The sequence below is a fragment of the Pseudochaenichthys georgianus genome, chromosome 15 (genome assembly GCF_902827115.2).
Source record: "Pseudochaenichthys georgianus chromosome 15, fPseGeo1.2, whole genome shotgun sequence".
Taxonomy (NCBI): domain Eukaryota; kingdom Metazoa; phylum Chordata; class Actinopteri; order Perciformes; family Channichthyidae; genus Pseudochaenichthys; species Pseudochaenichthys georgianus.
The window spans coordinates 26,275,985-26,293,753 of NC_047517.1; the positions used below are offsets into that span (position 1 = coordinate 26,275,985).

General features: G+C 44.3%; 1 protein-coding gene across 5 annotated transcripts in view; it reads left to right on the top strand.

The window, feature by feature from the left end:
* The window catches only part of dlg5a (discs, large homolog 5a (Drosophila)), a 40,382-nt gene that overhangs the window by 13,346 nt on the left and 9,267 nt on the right, over positions 1–17,769 (top strand). For 2 of the 5 annotated variants that reach the window (XM_034100490.1, XM_034100493.1), the window contains exons 5-23: positions 265–448; positions 1,885–2,144; positions 2,713–3,025; positions 6,113–6,343; positions 6,692–6,876; positions 6,997–7,122; positions 8,043–8,175; positions 8,308–8,435; positions 8,526–8,701; positions 8,810–8,913; positions 10,031–10,123; positions 10,265–11,320; positions 11,828–11,948; positions 12,610–12,754; positions 13,593–13,726; positions 13,848–13,937; positions 14,646–14,814; positions 15,426–15,503; positions 17,534–17,696. In XM_034100490.1, coding sequence (XP_033956381.1) covers positions 265–448; positions 1,885–2,144; positions 2,713–3,025; positions 6,113–6,343; positions 6,692–6,876; positions 6,997–7,122; positions 8,043–8,175; positions 8,308–8,435; positions 8,526–8,701; positions 8,810–8,913; positions 10,031–10,123; positions 10,265–11,320; positions 11,828–11,948; positions 12,610–12,754; positions 13,593–13,726; positions 13,848–13,937; positions 14,646–14,814; positions 15,426–15,503; positions 17,534–17,696 — 3,889 coding nt within the window. The remainder of the gene's footprint in view (positions 1–264; positions 449–1,884; positions 2,145–2,712; positions 3,026–6,112; positions 6,344–6,691; positions 6,877–6,996; positions 7,123–8,042; positions 8,176–8,307; positions 8,436–8,525; positions 8,702–8,809; positions 8,914–10,030; positions 10,124–10,264; positions 11,321–11,827; positions 11,949–12,609; positions 12,755–13,592; positions 13,727–13,847; positions 13,938–14,645; positions 14,815–15,425; positions 15,504–17,533; positions 17,697–17,769) is intronic. The other 3 variants (XM_034100494.1, XM_034100495.1, XM_034100492.1) reach the window with 2 other exon arrangements.

Here is a 17,769-nt window from a genome sequence, read left to right on the forward strand (position 1 = left end):
CAATTATTATAAATATTCCCACCTACGGTTTTTAATTCTCCTCTAGATGCAGGAAATTGCATTTTGGTAGTCTTGGATAATGTCCATACATTTTATTACCCCTGAACGACTTTATTTGTATTGCACATCACCTGCTGAATCGCCTGCTTGATTTGAAGGCCCATTTTGCTAATTAACAGATCCCATTTAGTTTTCTGTATATTTGCATGTAAACTGTAAAAACACATGTTTACTCCTCTTGCTTGTGTGCGATTTTCCCTCCAGCATGCTGCACAGTCGCGTCCTGGGTGAACAGACTCAGTTGAAAGAGGAGATGGAGACACTCAGGAGGGACAACTCCCAACTTGTTCGGGAGCACAACCACCTAAAACAGAACTGTGAGGAGCTCCAACGACTGCACAGCCAAGACCAGAAAGAGCTAGCAGACCTGCGGCTGCAGCAACAGCAGGTACAGTCCCCTCACACTGTGTGTGTGTGTGTGTGTGTGTGTGTGTGTGTGTGTGTGTGTGTGTGTGTGTGTGTGTGTGTGTGTGTGTGTGTGTGTGTGTGTGTGTGTGTGTGTGTGTGTGTGTGTGTGTGTGTGTGTGTGTGTGTGTGTGTGTGTGTGTGTGTGTGTGTGTGTGTGTGTGTGTGTGTGTGTGTGTGTGTGTGTGTGTGTGTGTGTGTGTGTGTGTGTGTGTGTGTGTGTGTGTGTGTGTGTGTGTGTGTGTGTGTGGTGTGTGTGTGTGTGTGTGTGTGTGTGTGTGTGTGTGTGTGTGTGTGTGTGTGTGTGTGTGTGTGTGTGTGTGTGTGTGTGGCAGGGATTGCCTTCGGGGTTGAGCCAATGTAGAAAATCAAAATGCTGCTTTTACACAAATAGTTCCACAGTCACATCTGCCTTATAGTGCAGAGGTTGTCTCCTTTTTTACATTTTGAAGCTTCAAACAAAACTTCCTCACGTTGTTCTAAACAGAACAAGGATGCTGTGACCTGTATTGGACTTTTACGCAGTATTGTCTCCCACAGCTCTCATGGGAACACTGCAGTAGTTAAGAACACAGAGCAGCCAAGCAGAGGGAAATGCACACAGAGCACTTCTGGAAAGGGCAAGCGTAGTAGAGACGGGCTTGGGCAAAGGGCACCCTGACCCAAACTGTGTAGCTACAAGATGAGTGTATACGCAGTATATGCTGTGTGGACGAGGTCAATAAAGCCCTTGGGTCACAGCGGTCAGGAATCAGCAGGACCTGCACTGATGACACATGCAGCCTCGCAGAGAATGCATAATGCACTCCGAAGGACACACTCTACACATAAAACTGTTCATTTGACAGGTCAGCCAATTGGTTTTAATGCAGCTCTTGAAATTAACTTTAGAAAAAAAAAAATAGTTTAAGCTGGAACAGGATTTGCACTGCTTGAATAAATCCTGCCACATTGATGCCATCTGCTGCTCAGGTGGGGCACAGCAGAGGCAGGCTTAGTTGGATTTTACCTGATGACATCTGCATTTCAGACACTAAGTAGTTTTAAAAATGACATAGGCAAGGCAAGTTTATTTACATAGCACCTTTCAACACAAGACAATTCAAAGTGCTTTACAAAAATGAAAGACATTAAGAGCGTTAAGAAATAGTGCAGCAGAAACATATTATAAAATGGCATTTAAAAACACTCGTTGAAAAGCACAGAGTAAGTGTTGCAGAGGACCTGCAGGTTTCTGGTAGTTTGTTCCAGATATTTGGAGCATAATAACTGAAAGCTGTTTCTCGATGTTTAGTTCTGACTGGGGACAGAAAGCTGACCCGTCCCAGAAGACCTGAGAGATCTGGATGCTTCATAATTTAGCAGTAGATCAGAAATGTATTTTGGGCCTAAATATATGAATTGTGTTGTCCTAACCAGGTCATGAGAGAAAAGGGCTCATCAGAGGTGTTGAACAAACTCTACGACACGGCTATGGACAAGCTGGAGGGCGTAAAGAAGGAGTACGATGCCCTGAGCAAGCGCTACAGTGAGAAGGTGGCTAACCACAACACAGACCTGAGCCGCCTGGAGCAGGCCGAGGAGGAGAACCAGAGGCTGCAGAAGCAGATGGACGCTTTGCTCAAACAGCGAGACTCGGCCATGCACTACCAGCAGCAGTACTCCACCTCGATGAGGAGGTACAATGCCTTCATCAGCTTAAAGGCTGGGCAATATATCAATATTATATCACGGATACATTTTGTACATTGTAAATACTGCAAGTGTTTTCTCCTGGTTTTAAAGACAGTAAAGTCATGTTTTTTCATTTTATATCTACATTACAATTGATTATTTATCAATAATCCAATTGTGTAGATATTCTGCGAAATCACTAATACTCAGCCTAACTATATTGTCGCAATACTCAGGTGTTTATCAGACATATCGTAATGTTTATTTTCTCCATATCACCGAGTCCTTATCAGCTGCAGACATGAAGAGAACCGAACACATGAGATGAAACCAAGCACTGTTTTATTCCAGGGAAAATAAGTTATGATACGTAGTAAATATTTTGAGGCTTAAATCAATCTAGCAGAGGATGTGATAACCCAGCACCTGTACACACACACACACACACACGCGCACACACTGGACAGAGCGCTGATATGAGCTACATTCAAGCCGCAGCCAGTACATCATTTTATATTGGCATCTCATAAACGTGTTCACTGTAACGCTCTCCGTCTTCCTCCGCTCTCACAGGTTTGATTCAGTGCAGCAGGAGCTGAACAAGTCCTCAGCGCAGAACAAGGAGCTGCAGAGAGAGATGGAGCGGCTGCAGTCGGAGGTGACGCGCTACAAGAACCTGCAGCTGAAGTCGGCCAAAGACTGCGAGAAGTACAAGGAGGAGAGGGACTCTGTGTTCAACGAGTATCGCCTCATCATGAGCGAGAGGGACCAGGTGATCAAGGAGCTGGACAAACTGCAGACAGAGCTGGAGGCAGCAGAGGCACGACTGAAGAACACGTCCTCGGAGAGAGTGGTGGCCAGCGAGGAGTTGGAGGCACTCAGACAGGTATCACGCTCAAGAATCCATCAGATGTACTCGAATGTCATTTATGCCTGAGGCACTTAGTATCCAGAAGTGAACAGCCAGCAGGGAAGATGTACATTAAGGTGTATTACCCCAAAAATCATCAGGACAATATTCTCTCAAACTAAATACACAAAAGATATAAAAACAAGTTTATTGAGGAAACCCGAGTTTTACCTGAGTTCAGTATAATAAAACAACACAAGACATAACATGGGAAATGCAAAAATACTGTAGAAATAACATCACAATGCTAACCCATACACAAATAAATAACTAAAGGTGAAAAATATAAAACGCAGAAGAATAAAAGTGGAACATAAGATCCTTTTTATATTTGTTGGTCCAAAAACTGACATTTGATATAATATTATAGACATGTTGAGTAAAACACATGGAATAATACACTGAACAAAAATATAAATGCAACACTTTTGTTTTTGCTCCCATTTTTCATGATGAACTCAAAGATCTAAAACATTTTCTATATACACAAAATAACCATTTCTCTCAAATATTGTTCACAAATCTGAAAAGATCTGTGATAGTGAGCACTTCTCCTTTGCCGAGATAATCCATCCCACCTCACAGGTGTGGCATATCAAGATGCTGATTAGTCAGTATCTGGTGTGACCATCATTTGCCTCACGCAGTGCAACACATCTCCTTCGCATAGAGTTGATCAGGTTGTTGATTGAGGCCTGTGGAATGTTGGTCCACTCCTCTTCAATGGCTGTGCGAAGTTGCTGGATATTGGCAGGAACTGGAACACGCTGTCGTATACGCCGATCCAGAGCATCCCAAACATGCTCAATGGGTGACATGTCCGGTGAGTATGCTGGCCATGCAAGAACTGGGATGTTTTCAGCCTCCAGGAATTGTGTACAGATCCTTGCAACATGGGGCCGTGCATTATCATGCTGCAACATGAGGTGATGGTCGTGGATGAATGGCACAACAATGGGCCTCAGGATCTCGTCACGGTATCTCTGTGCATTCACAATGCCATCAATAAAATGCACCTGTGTTCGTCGTCCATAACATACGCCTGCCCATACCATAACCCAGTGGCGAACCGTGTCTATCACAACTGGACCTTCTGTAGACACACACACACCCCCCCCCCCTTCGCGGCATTATAATGTCCGTCTTTTCACTGAATTGTCATCTTGAAAAGGGTACTCACAACAATTCCGCAACAACTTCATCTTCACCTGTTGCACTTGTCATTTCAACGTTAAAACAATAAAACGGCATAAATTGCTTCATCGCATTCATCTAGATCCTCTGTCTCGAGTCAGTTAACTAGCGGGCCTTCTAGAATACCCTGGAACCGAGGGAAACTCTGAAAGAATACGCCCATTGGCTACAAATCAATATATGATTGGTTGATCAAACTGTCAGTCCAAACGTACGCTCTCATTCAGTGCAACGGCCAGGGCCTTCTATCAAGGATGTAGAATACCTTGGTTGAAGGATATTCTACCCAGAGACCCAGAACAAGATCTGATTGGTTGCTTTCTTTTCTAACACAAAACCACTGAAATGCGTAGTGCATGGTCCGAGAAGGACAAACAAATCAACGTAACACTGTAATATTACAGATCAACAACACGGATACCATTCTCATTTATTCATTTTTTTATAAATTTTATTTATATAATTAAATCGATTTTTTGTTTGTTTTATCTGAGTGTTCCAGGGTATTCTCTGAATACCTTGAAGGCCCTGACGGTTCGACACTGCCATAACCCCACCACCACGGGCCACTCGATTCACAACATTGACATCAGAAAACCGCTCACCCACATAACGCCACACACGCTGTCTGCCATCTGCCCTGAACTGTGAAAACCGGGATTCATCCGTGAAGAGAACACCTCTCCAACGTGCCAGACGCCATCGACGAACCGGAGTCAGGTGGAGACCCCGATGAGGACGACGAGCATGCAGATGAGCTTCCCTGAGACGGTTTCGTACAGTTTGTGCAGAAATTCTTTGGTTATGCAAACCGATTGTTGCAGCAGCTGTCCGAGTGGCTGGTCTCGGACGATCTTGGAGGTGAACATGCTGGATGTGGAGGTCCTGGGCTGGTGTGGTTACACGTGGTCTGCGGTTGTGAGGCCGGTTGGATGTACTGCCAAATTCTCTGAAATGCCTTTGGAGACGGCTTATGGTAGAGAAATGAACATTCAATTCACGGGCAACAGCTCTGGTGGACATTCCTGCTGTCGGCATGCCAATTGCACGCTCCCTCAAAACTTGCGACGTCTGTGGCATGGTGCTGTGTGATAAAACTGAACATTTCAGAGTGGCCTTTTATTGTGGCCAGCCTAAGGCACACCTGTGCAATAATCATGCTGTCTAATCAGCATCTTGATATGCCACACCTGTGAGGTGGGATGGATTATCTCGGCAAAGGAGAAGTGCTCACTATCACAGATTTTTTCAGATTTGTGAACAATATTTGAGAGAAATGGTTATTTTGTGTGTATAGAAAATGTTTTAGATCTTTGAGTTCATCTCATGAAAAATGGGAGCAAAAACAAAAGTGTTGCATTTATATTTTTGTTCAGTGTAGCTTATTCCCAGTTGGTTTGGCTTAGCTTTGCAAAAAAACTGGTAGCTGGGTAACACTTCATGAACAAAACGCGTTCAATGCATTTCAAATAATGATATATTTTCAGATATTTGATATAAAGTCTCCTGGAATAAACTTGTTGTCATTACTCATCAATCACAGCTTCCCTAAGAGACAGTTACTGAGTGAACTATTGCCTCTCTGATGTATGGATGGAATTTAGCACCAATCTGTCTTTTTTTCTTAGTCTGTTCGTGACTCGGGCCACTTATCTTCTTCTTAGTCAGTGGATCAAAGGCCATTTTCTCAAATGACACTGCACAAGAAATAGTTCAGCCTCCTCTTTATGAAGAATACTTCTGAACACTGGTTGACAGACAAAACAGAATCAAGTGTTTGATCCCTTCCGGATTTGCGCTCAAGTATTTTTTTCATGTTGCATGAATGACTCGGTGTTGAGATGCCCTCATTCTGTTTTGCCCCCACAGGAGTTGAACTCGTCACTGGTTGACCGCGACAGGGCCATCTGCGAGAGGAACGAGCTGCTGGAGAAGTACTGCCACGAGGTCAAGGACAAGGCTGAGGCTCAGAAGGAGCTGAGTCAGGCCTGCAAGGACATCGAGATGGTCCGGGAGGAGAGAGACGTGGCTCGCAAAGAGAGGACGGAGGCCATCATTCAAAGGGATCAGCTGCTGCGAGAGTACTATCAGGCCAGACAGGTAACTGCGCCTTTTTAGAGATGACCGTAACAAGAGTCAAAGGTTAGACACACGATAAAGCGCTTAGTGCATCCAGGGAGGTTGTGGATTACAGCATGTCACTTAACTGAGCCTTAAGAGGATTTATGTCACACCTCTGTGTAACCTACTAGCTGGCCCTCTTAACAGTCATTATGCAGATCATACGTACTTGACCTTTTAAGACCTTGATGAGCTGTGGTTTGTTTGAAGGTCACTTACCTTAATCGGCTACTTGTTTTTCACACCAGACACGGCGAACTCCAAGATTGAAATGTAGCACATTCGTTTTAAAGGTTAATCTTTTTCATGTATGCTCGGTGTTCGTAGAAACAAGACTCGGCCACCCTGGACATGGAACGAGCCAATAAGGAGATCGAGATGCTGAGGAAACAGTATGAAGCCATGTCCCAGGAACTGAAGGAGGCCACACAGGAGGCGGAGGTGGCCAAATGTCGACGGGACTGGGCCTTCCAAGAGAGGGACAAAATAGTGGCTGAGAGGGAGAGCATAAGGTGAGTGAATGTTGAAGACTCCTGAAAGAGTTTGGAGGGCACATACAATGTTGTGAACAGGTACTAACTCCTGCTTCTCCCAACACCTGGCCCCATCACACCTCTCTGCTCTCCCTAAAGGACTCTGTGTGATAACCTGCGGCGGGAGAGAGACCGGGCTGTCAGCGATCTGGCCGATGCCCTGCGTAACCTGGACGATATGAGGAAACAGAAGAACGATGCGTTGCGAGAGCTCAAAGAACTTAAGTGAGTCTCATCGCAATTGAGGTTTCAGAAACATAGGAAAAACGTATGCAGGCAATCCCAAGGGAAAGTCTTCCGCTATGCCTGCCTCTACTCAGCCTACTTGGTCTGTCGTTCCGCCTTTGTCTCTATAAGCTATTGTACTGTGTGTGTGTGGCGGGGCGTAAACTGTGATATTCTGCCTTCAGAGACAGCATGGAGCTCCGTTGTTTGTCTGGCACCATTTCCACACGCCCGGATTAAAAGTGTAATCCCGAAAAGCGCCAGTGTTTTGGACACACATACACATTTGGTTTCTCACTGGCCCGCCCTGCATTTGAATGTGTTTATATTGCATGTAAAAGCTCCCTCTGCTGGCTAAAGTGAGTTTGACAGCCATTTAAGACAAAGCATTGATGGAGCATGCAGTGCTCGCCAATGCGTTTTTTTTCGTTTATCCTCTATGTACGTTTGGGGTTCTAATGTCACAGCTACCCTTAAGGCATGCCTCCGTAGGACACCATATATCTTACTGACAAATGGCCATTGTTTGCATTCTACTTTTAGTTTTCTCACCAGTAAAAATAGATTTTATTCCCTAAACCACAAAACAGAATGTCTTTGCCAGCCCGAAAAGGGACATAACTTTATTTTTATTTTTTTAAGTTTGAGCCCAATTCCACATTAATTAAGGTCAAAACATCTGTGCTTCTGCATATTAAATTCTTCCTTAAGATAATACCCCCTTAATTCAAGTTGTATTCTACATCCAGAGACGCACACTGTCATTGTATTCCAAGCAGAAGAATAGTATGCTTTTGCTTTGACAAATAGTGTCCAGTATCCAGACTGGTTCTGTGTGATTCATGGTTTCTGTTGTCTCTGCCCAACCATCCTCATGTGACTGACCTCTGACTCTGCGTGCTATGTCTTGGTCTGTTAAGGGAGAAGATGGAGAGCCAGCTGGAGAAGGAGGCTCGGTTCTGTCAGCTAATGGCCCACAGCTCTCACGACTCTGCCATCGACACGGACTCCCTGGAGTGGGAGACAGAGGTGGTGGAGTTTGAAAAGGACAGGGTAAGAGTCTTGTTACTGAGCGTGACGGAGGGTGAGAGCCAGTGGAGCTCTAAAGACTAACACCACTTGATGACATTTAAATACGTTTGTCAAAATGGAGTATACTGACATTTATATTATTCCGTCTTACAGGACGACATGGATTTGAAGGCACTTGGCTTTGATATCGCAGAGGGGGTAAATGATCCGTATTTACCAGGAGATTATGGAATATTTGTTACAAGGGTGGACAAAGGAAGTATCGCAGATGGAAGGTTAAGGTATGAGCTGTCTCACCAAACTCTCCTTTTTTCATTTTCCGGACCAGTCGCTTTTTGAACCCCTTACCATTCATCCTCTTGTGTTTCCAGAGTGAATGATTGGTTGTTGAAGATTAATGACATGGACCTGACCAATAAGGACAGGAAGCAGGTGGTGAAGGCCGTGCTTAATGGCGGCGGGTTGATCAACATGGTGGTACGAAGAAGAAAGTCTCTAGGAGGAAGGCTCGCCACTCCTGTCCACATCAACCTTGTAGGACACAAAGGTATATTGGAGTGTTCTATTCCAGAGCTTGCTTTGTCTTTTTTATTACTATGCCTTGTTAATGCTTCAGTGTTATTTCATATTTTCCTGTTTATTACCCCATTTCTAGACAGCGGTATTGGTCTGGAGAGCGGTGTGTTCGTCACGGCACTCGTTCAGGGCAGTCCAGCAGCCAGGGAAGGTTCTCTCACAGTTGGAGACAGACTGATCGCTGTGAGTCTTGGCTTTAATAAAATCCTCCTTTTTATTATTATTTTGAAACCCCTTCCTTCCACACACACCGCACCTCAGCTCACATAGGTACCTTTAGCTTTCTAATTCTGGCCTCGTTCTATTCTATAATCCACACTCCAAACCAGATAAAGTGGGATTTGGTCGAGTGTGTGTGAAGTAGAAAGTCTCCTGCTTTTGATGAAATCCTCAAAAACCTGCCGCTCAACACGCTCTCCTACACACAGCTGCAACATACTCACACTTTAGGGAACAAGTGACAGAAACTAAAATATGCATCAGTGTCTTATCTTTGAAAAGTGACCATGTCTTTTGAGATTAGCATAACTCCCCTGCTAGTTTAAATGTAAGCATGATACCTTTGCATAACCTTTAATTCCCGTAGCACTTGGATATCTCTGCTCAACATTTAGCAGTGCAGTCTCGTAAGCCAGGGAAGTGATATGCCAGATGATAGCTCGGCAGCCATTAGCAATGGTAAGTACATATACATGCCTTAAGAGATCTCTATCGTGGAGGAGTATCGTATTTGATCATGCCCTTGTTAATGTTAATCACATCAGGGTATCGGGTTGTAAACAACATATTAAATGCTTAATTGTGTTTGCAAAATGAGAGCGCTGAACCTGCGATGAAATATGCATGGGATGCAATTAAATGTCAGCAGCTGAACTCAGAGGTGAGCTTCGATGCTCGATGAAATGAATCCAAGTTGGTAAAGGTTTGCGCATTAGCTTATTTTAGTCATGATATGTATTGCGTCACTTTCTACTTTAATATCTCCGATGGCTTAAGACAAATCCTCAGATTTAGCCTTTTGTGATGGAAATGTGCAGATTGCTGTGTGAGGGTTCTTCAGACTGAAATAGCAGCCTAGATTTCTCGTGGTTACCTCATTCGCAGTAGGTGAGATACATCTCGGGCCCCAGGCAATCTCATGTTCACGAGATATGACACCTGAATGTGTTTGTCCATCTACATTTAGAGTACTGCCAATAAAGCCTACACACACCTAAGAGGAATCTCAAAAAGGTTAACATAGTTTCCTTTAGTGCTCAAGGACCTGTCCTCACTTCCAATGTCTTTTTCTTCTCCCCAGATAAATGGCATTGCTCTGGATAACAAATCTGTGACGGAGTGTGAGGCTCTGCTGAGGAGCTGCAGGGACTCTCTCAGCCTCTCTCTCATGAAGGTGGGCCACGTTGTCTTTCTGAGCTACTTTTTCTACTTCACCTTTGCCACAAATCAATACCTTCTTTCTACTTTCTTATGCCCTACATGGAAATTCTACAACAATTGTATCACAACATCCCTTCACCTGTCCTCCCCACAGTTTTTCCCTCACAGCACATCGGGCCAGAACATCTTTGAGAGTCTGCGAGAGTCATCGGAGAAATCCAACGGACGCATTCACCTGTCCGAGATCCACTCTCGGAACAGCCGCAACTTCAAACACAACAGCTCGACACAGACCGACATCTTCTGCCCTGATGTCGGGAGCAGCAGCAGCACAAGTAGCATCTCTGGGGAGCGGAGGAAGGTGAGAGGGGAATCTGACGAGGCGTACAGCGATGAGCGCAAGCCCTTCTCCACGGGTTCCCTCCATGCCACTAGCCTTCGGCCGGCCTCCGACCTGGGCACTGGCCGTTATGGGCCCAGCGCTTTCCAAGAGTGCTGTCCCTACACAAAGGCGCCTTCCTCCTTGCCTTTTGACCCCATCTCTGCCTCGGACTGCATCACAATGGAGACGACCCTGGAGAAGAAGCACAGCGGGGGCACGTGGCCCAAGATGATGGTGGGGGGTATGTCGGTAGCACCAGATAACAGCAGTCCAGTCCCAGCAGCAGCAGCCCAGCTCTCCATCTACAAATCCCCCAAACAGAGGAAGTCCATATTCGAGCCGGACACTTTCAAACGCCCCGAAACACCTTCCTCTAAAATGGAGTACATGGCAGCCAATCAGATTGCTGCAGTAGCCGCTGCCGCTGCTGCAGCTTCAAACGCCCCGCAGCCTTTAAAGACAGAGTCCCTCTCCTTTTCATCGACCCCGACCCCCCCAACCCCACCCACTCGCAGTGACTCCTTTAAGTTCAAACACAAACATCAGAGCAGCTCTGCCTCCGACTGCACCATCACCTCAGAGGGTAAGGGGGAGGCGGCCATCGCCATGGCAGCAGGAGAGAGCAGAGAGAGGAGTGAGCGAGAAAGAGACAGGAACGGAAACCACTATTATCTGGACGGCAACGTCCTGACCTCGAGGAAGTCGTGTGACGAGGACATCGGCCGCACCCGAGGAGAGGAGCCAGAGGTGAAAAGGCCACGCCCTAAATCTGCCCCCGCCCTCAGACGTAGGATGACCCCCCAGACCATCACTCTTCCCTCCTTCCAAGTAAGTCCATTTCAGGCCCTACATTGGATTGACAATCTTTTTTGTGATCCCTGCACAATGTTAGGGCGGTTAGTCTCTAATAAAGAGAGTAGCACATTTGAAAGGTGTTTGAAATTCAAAATGAAACCATTTATAATCATCCAAGTGGGCCAAAGCATCTACTTTTTTAAATAGAATTGACAGCCCCGTCAGAGTTATGCCTCTGGGACTTGCCTCTGAGCCAGCGTGTCACTGTGATTGATGCTCCTGCACCGGTACGGGACCCAGCCCAGGCGCTGAGTCAGAGCCTGGGGCGCCGGCAACCGTGCCTGGATACCTCTCCAGGCACAAAAGAGAAGGCAGCGGGGATAAATGTTCATTTTTACCGCTGTGGGATGTTCATGCTGTCATTTTTCTCATATGGTAGTTGTCTCCAGCAAAGGGGAGAGGACTCCTTCCAAGACATAATGGTGTTTTGTTGCCCCGCAGGGGAAAAAGGTAACCGTTTGTTTCTGTCATTCATCACAGAGCTACTCCAACGATGAGCATTCACCGGAGCCCAGAGACATGCTGCGTTCCTCCCCCAGCCGCTCTCACAGGCACAGCGTCGGCTTCGTACCCACAGTCTACAACGGCAGCCTACCTCCCAGTGAGTTGCTCAAAGGTTTACACAAACACATGGTTGTACAGTATGAAGTACAGCAGGGGTGTCCAAACTACGGCCCGGGGGCCAAATGCGGCCCGCGGTCCACTTTGAATTGGCTCTCAGCTAATTCTAAAAGTATAACGGAAAATGGCCCACACATAAAACGTGTGCTTGTCTTAAATTGTACTTCTATAATATATGTGTAAATATATATATTACAAAGTAGTATTCATGTGTCTATAAGTTCAATTTTCAAATAAATTTCGTCAATTAAAGTTGAAAACATTTTCTAACAAATCTTAGTTGACAAAAAAAAGCCCAATAACCTATTTGCACAACAAGCTTGAAATATACCCTTTATATTTCCCATTTATTATAAGAAATCTGAGCAATGAGCTGCCAACAAATAAATGAAACCCTATGGAAAGCTGTGATGTATTCTGTTAAAGTATATTCAAGTATCAAGCATAATTGACCTGCATTTGATTGATTTTGCAAACTTAACTTATGAGGCAATATACCTCTCCTCTAGTGAGGGGCCCCAGCCGGTCGGATGTTTTTCTGTATGTGGCCCTCAGTGAAAAATGTTTGGACACCCCTGGCCTACAGTATACGTATTCCCAGCCTCGCTCTCTAACATGGCGGTGTGTCTGTGTCTTGTCAGATTCAGCCCACCGGGGTCTGTCTCCTTGCCCCGCTGTGACAGCCGTGATGAGGAACCCTGTGTACACGGTGCGCAGTCACCGCGTTCACACCAGCAACTGTCCATCTGTCGCCTCCCAGATCTGTCACCAGCACACCCACACCAGGTGACCTCCCTTTTACATCCACCAGATCCTTGACCACTGTTTTATTTATATTGTCAGCTGATAATTTAAAGGTCCCCTATTATACTGTTTTTCATCAATATATTATAGCTCTCAGATATATACAAAACGTGTCTCTGAAGTGTTTGGCTCCAAATACCAAACAGATCATTGTAGCATTACCCATAATCCCCTCTGTTTCAGCCCTGTTTCAAAAGTGCTGATTCTCTGTCTGTTACTTTAGATGAAAATAAGGAGCCACTCCCCACGTCCCTCTGAGAGAGATTTGGTTAAAAAGAACACAATGGTGCTCTAGGAGGAGATTCAGGTCATAAGGTGGGGGGGGAATACCTTGGTTGGTGATTGGCTAATGGTTACACAAGCCACAAAATCGTTATGACATCATAAAGTGGCCAAAATCTGATCAGCTCATTTTCATTTTTTTTATATAAATGGATCAGGACAAAAAGGGAGCGAATCTTTGTTCCTGAAACTTTCAGAATCTCTTTACACAGAGGGGACACGTGTTGAGGTAAAAAAAGACATGAAATAGTGGATTTTGCATAATAGGTGACCTTTTAATGATGATAATACATGGGATTTATTTTTATAGCGCTTTTCCTAATGCTCGAAGACACTTGAATGATGACGAATATTTCTTAATTGGCCTGTTTCCTTAAGGCAAAATTAATTAATCTGGGTGAGGGTGCAGAATAATTTCTGACTGTAGTTTGCATTAATGTTGTGCTGTTGTGGTTTCGCTCTGCACATCATTTGAATTACATCTGAACTGTGATGTAATCTTGTTCAAATAAGGCTTTTTTTTGTTTGTTTGTTGTAGCCCACAACACCAGGGTCGCCTGAGCCTGGACCTGAGCCAGCAGAAGCGAACGAGTGACTTCTCTGAAACCTTGTCGTCACGCAGCAGCCGAGCTTCACACGGTACAAACTCACTGCCCTCCAGCGCACGACTCGGTCAGTCTGACACTCACGCACGCACTCAAACACGCGTAAAGGTCACAGCCTCGGAGCCCTTTCTCTTTTTCGGATGTTGTGTCACAGCGTTTATTTCTGTATCATCTCATCCCTGTGCCAGGTTCTTCCAATAATGTCCAGTACCGCACAGAGAGGATCAAAATCCCTTCCACTCCACGCTACCCCCGCTCCATGCTGGGGTCAGACAGAGGTACGGCGCTCACCCGGAAAAAAAAACACTTCACTCTCCATACATTATTGATATGAAATAAATACTTTTCACTCGAGATCCTTTGATCATAAACTGCACAGCGGCAGATATAGCTCTAGCCATATTTTATTTGAGTTCAGGCCTGGTTTAACTCACTTAGCTCAGCTGTAGGATCAATGTCTTTTTTAAAGTTTTAAATTGAGTTTTTACGGCATAAAAAGGTAAAATGTCATCCTCAGAAGTGGAAATCTTATTCAAACGCCAGTGTTGATCTTCTATGTGGGCAGCAATCCTTCGGTCTCTTTTAGTCATTTTTATTACTACAAACAATGTTACTGTTTTCAGATAGTGTTCAAACTGAAAGATAATGTGTCCCGTTGCACATAGTCTCCAGGCATTTCAAGATGTGATTACCCAAACCTCCCCTGCTGGTGTTTCTTTTATTAGGCTAAGCTTTCACACACATACAGTAGTGTTGAAACAAACATGACAGGCAGCTCAGGTTGCAATGTGTCTGTCGATGTCAGGATATATATATATATATAAATTGTATGTTTTATACATAAATAAAAAGTGTACATATGTTTACCGTTGAATCACATAATGTTTTTAAGTTGCATTTGTATTCACATATTGAATCCACATGTGTATCTTTGTGAAATCCCTGACTTGTTCTGCCCCTCGTTACTCCTCTTCCCCTGAATCCAGGCTCCCTGTCGCACTCTGAGTGCAGCAGTCCCAGTCTCATCACACCTCCACAATCACCACTCAATCTGGAGACTTCTTCATTTGCCAGCAGCCAATCACAAGGCTCCATTTCCACTTTGCCTCGCATCTCAGTCAGCCCTTTGCCGATGGGGGAGCGCAGGAAAGACAGGTATGACGAAAACGAATACACCTAGATAGATTTGTTAAAGAAGTACACCAAGAAAAAGATTTGCCCAGTGAGGATGACATTTCTGTGCTAGTGTTATGCTGTCAAACATTGGAAAATTGTAGGTTAAATATAAAAGCTGACTAGAATATTAATGAAATGATTGTTACTGGTGCAATCGTTGTGATAGGACAGTTATTCTGGGAATAAATGGTTCTACAAGTGGTGTAGCTGGTGGGTGAATGACGCAGAGTATTATTATAAAGATGACTTCTGAAGCTGTTACAATATGGCCTACGTCTGCCCTTAGGGATCCTCTCAGGCTAATTCAAAAGGCGTTGCCAGGCAACAGGTCAGAGCTGTGCAATCCCTCATTGAAATTCAGAATGAAAATCCTATTAAAACTCCTAATAATTTCATAAAGCCCCCTGGCTGTTTCAGGAAAAGAAGCAGCTGCTGCTATGTTAGGATATGTTTTTATTCGTTCCTCTAAAATATCTGTCCCATTTTGTCTCCTCAATACCTCTCAGTCTCTTTTACTGTCTCTATATGATATCTGTCCTCCATTCTGCTCTTTATCTTCCTCCCGCCCATCTGCAACCTTCAACTTCCAGACCTCTTTACCGTAACCGATCTTTTCTAAGGATTCCTCTGGCTGCAAGGCCGAGGTTCTCCTCTCTCAGGAGCCTCAGGTTCGTGCTTCACCACAGTGCTACAACCAGGGAATGCCCACCTTTCCCCAAATTCAAGTCGTTGACATTCTTCACTGCAGTTGGCTGGATAATATGGAGGAGCAGAATCATTTTGTGCACTCTATATGCACTATACGTTATGCAAAAGCAAAATGGGATGTTTTTCACCCTTCACAAGAATGCCGCTTAATTTTCAGATAGCTAGTTCTTTGCATGCCACAATTTTAGCGCCTTAGGAAACCAACATAAATTATACCTGATTATCTACACTCGCAGTACTTCAAAGGTTCAGTGTTATGTTTATATGGCTGCACTTGTCTCCCTACATGTCGGAAATCCCACTTCTATCCCAGATTTTGCATGCAGTGTCCATGCCCCATGATGACGACATGGTCAACATGCATGTTTGTTTTTTGGCCTCAAGTCAACTCGCCTCTCAGCCCGCAGTATGTATGTATGTATGTTATGCAATGGTAATATAATTCAGCCTCAAGCTTCTGGCATCTGTTTGTACACCACCACTCTGTTTTACCCCCGTGTCTGGCTGCTGATCCATTCCTCTTATCCGCCCTCATGGAAGTGTATGCCCTGTCCGGAGCCAACTTGTAACCGAGACACACAAAGTTCATGCAAATCTTCTTCATGTGAAGGGATTTCACTTGACTCAGTGTCTCTGTACTGTAAACCTGTCCTGGTTCTTCTGTTAGCCAGGCATAAAGTGGACTTTGGTGGAGATCAATTTACAGGCCTGGAGGGAAATGTTACTTATCTTATGTTACAGGTCTCCCTTGAAAAATAAATCTATGATCTCAATGGGACCAATCTGGTTAAATAAAGGTTTGAAATTATCGCAAACATTCTTTTATCAGTAATCAGACTTTCCATTGATAGTTTTTTATATTAAAGGTCCCCTATTATACTGTTTTTCATCAATATATTATAGCTCTCAGATATATACAAAACATGTCTCTGAAGTGTTTGGCTTGAAATACCAAACGGATCGTGCATTGCAGCATCCCAAAAGTGCTGATTCTCTATCTTTTATCTTTAGATGAAAATAAGGAGCCCCTCCCCACGCCCCTCTGTGAGATATTTGGTTAAAAAGAACACAATGGTGCTCTAGGGGGAGATTCAGGTCATAAGGTGGGGGTGTGTTACCTTGGTTACAAGCCAACACAATTCGTTATGACATCATAAAGTGGCCAAAATCTGATCAGCTCATTTTCAGACAGTTTTTTATATAAATGGATCAGGACAAAAAAGTGAGCAAATCTTTTTTCCTGAAACTTTCAGAATCTCTTTACACAGAGGGGACACATGTTGGTACCACTTCACAATAAGAATACCCTTATAAAGGATTCATAAAGGGTTTATAATTAGGTTATTAATTAGGTTGTAAACACTTTATTAATCATTAAGAACCATTTATAAACCAGTTCTAACATAGTTTTCATACGTTAACACAGGCTCACTATTTGGCAAGATGACTAAGCCTTAGATTGCCTACTTGGCGAGAATCAACTCAGTGAACAACAGATACCAAGGATGCTGGCTGATGAAGAAGACAAAGTAAGCTAAGTCGCCAATATAAGGCTTAGCAGTCCAGATAAATGTGGGCTCACTATTTGGCAAGCAACCGGTCACAGTTGCCCTGTTTATCTCATGTCGTATAAAAGCTTATTAATGATTTATAAAGTGTTCACAACCTAATTAATAAATGAATTGCAAACTATTCGTAAACCCTTTTTATAAGGGTAGTCTTATTGTAAAGTGGTACCCACATGTTTATGTATAAAAGACAAGAAAATGTGGATTTTGCATAATAGGTGACCTTTAACATGTATATTCTATTTGGACAAGATAGGATTTAAAAGTAAGTAAAGCTAAATCCTATGTAGTAAGCGTCTCTCCAGAGCTGTAACAAAATTGGTCCGTTCAACTGTGACGTCCCCTCACCCTGTCCTTGGGGTCACCCTGTAACTTCTTTTCTTGGCTGATATGTATTAATACGTTAACCTCCTTCCCACCAGGCCATACTTGGAAGAGCCCCGCAATGTGGTGGTGCAGAAAGGCGCAGAGCCTCTGGGCATCTCCATCGTCAGCGGGGAGAACGGAGGCATCTTTGTCTCTAAAGTAACTGGAGGAAGCATCGCCCACCAGGCGGGGTTGGAGTATGGAGACCAATTACTGGAGGTATGAACAACCTGCTGTCGGTCAAAAAGGTTACCGCTTCAAAATGCATAAATAAGAATGCATTGTAAAAAAG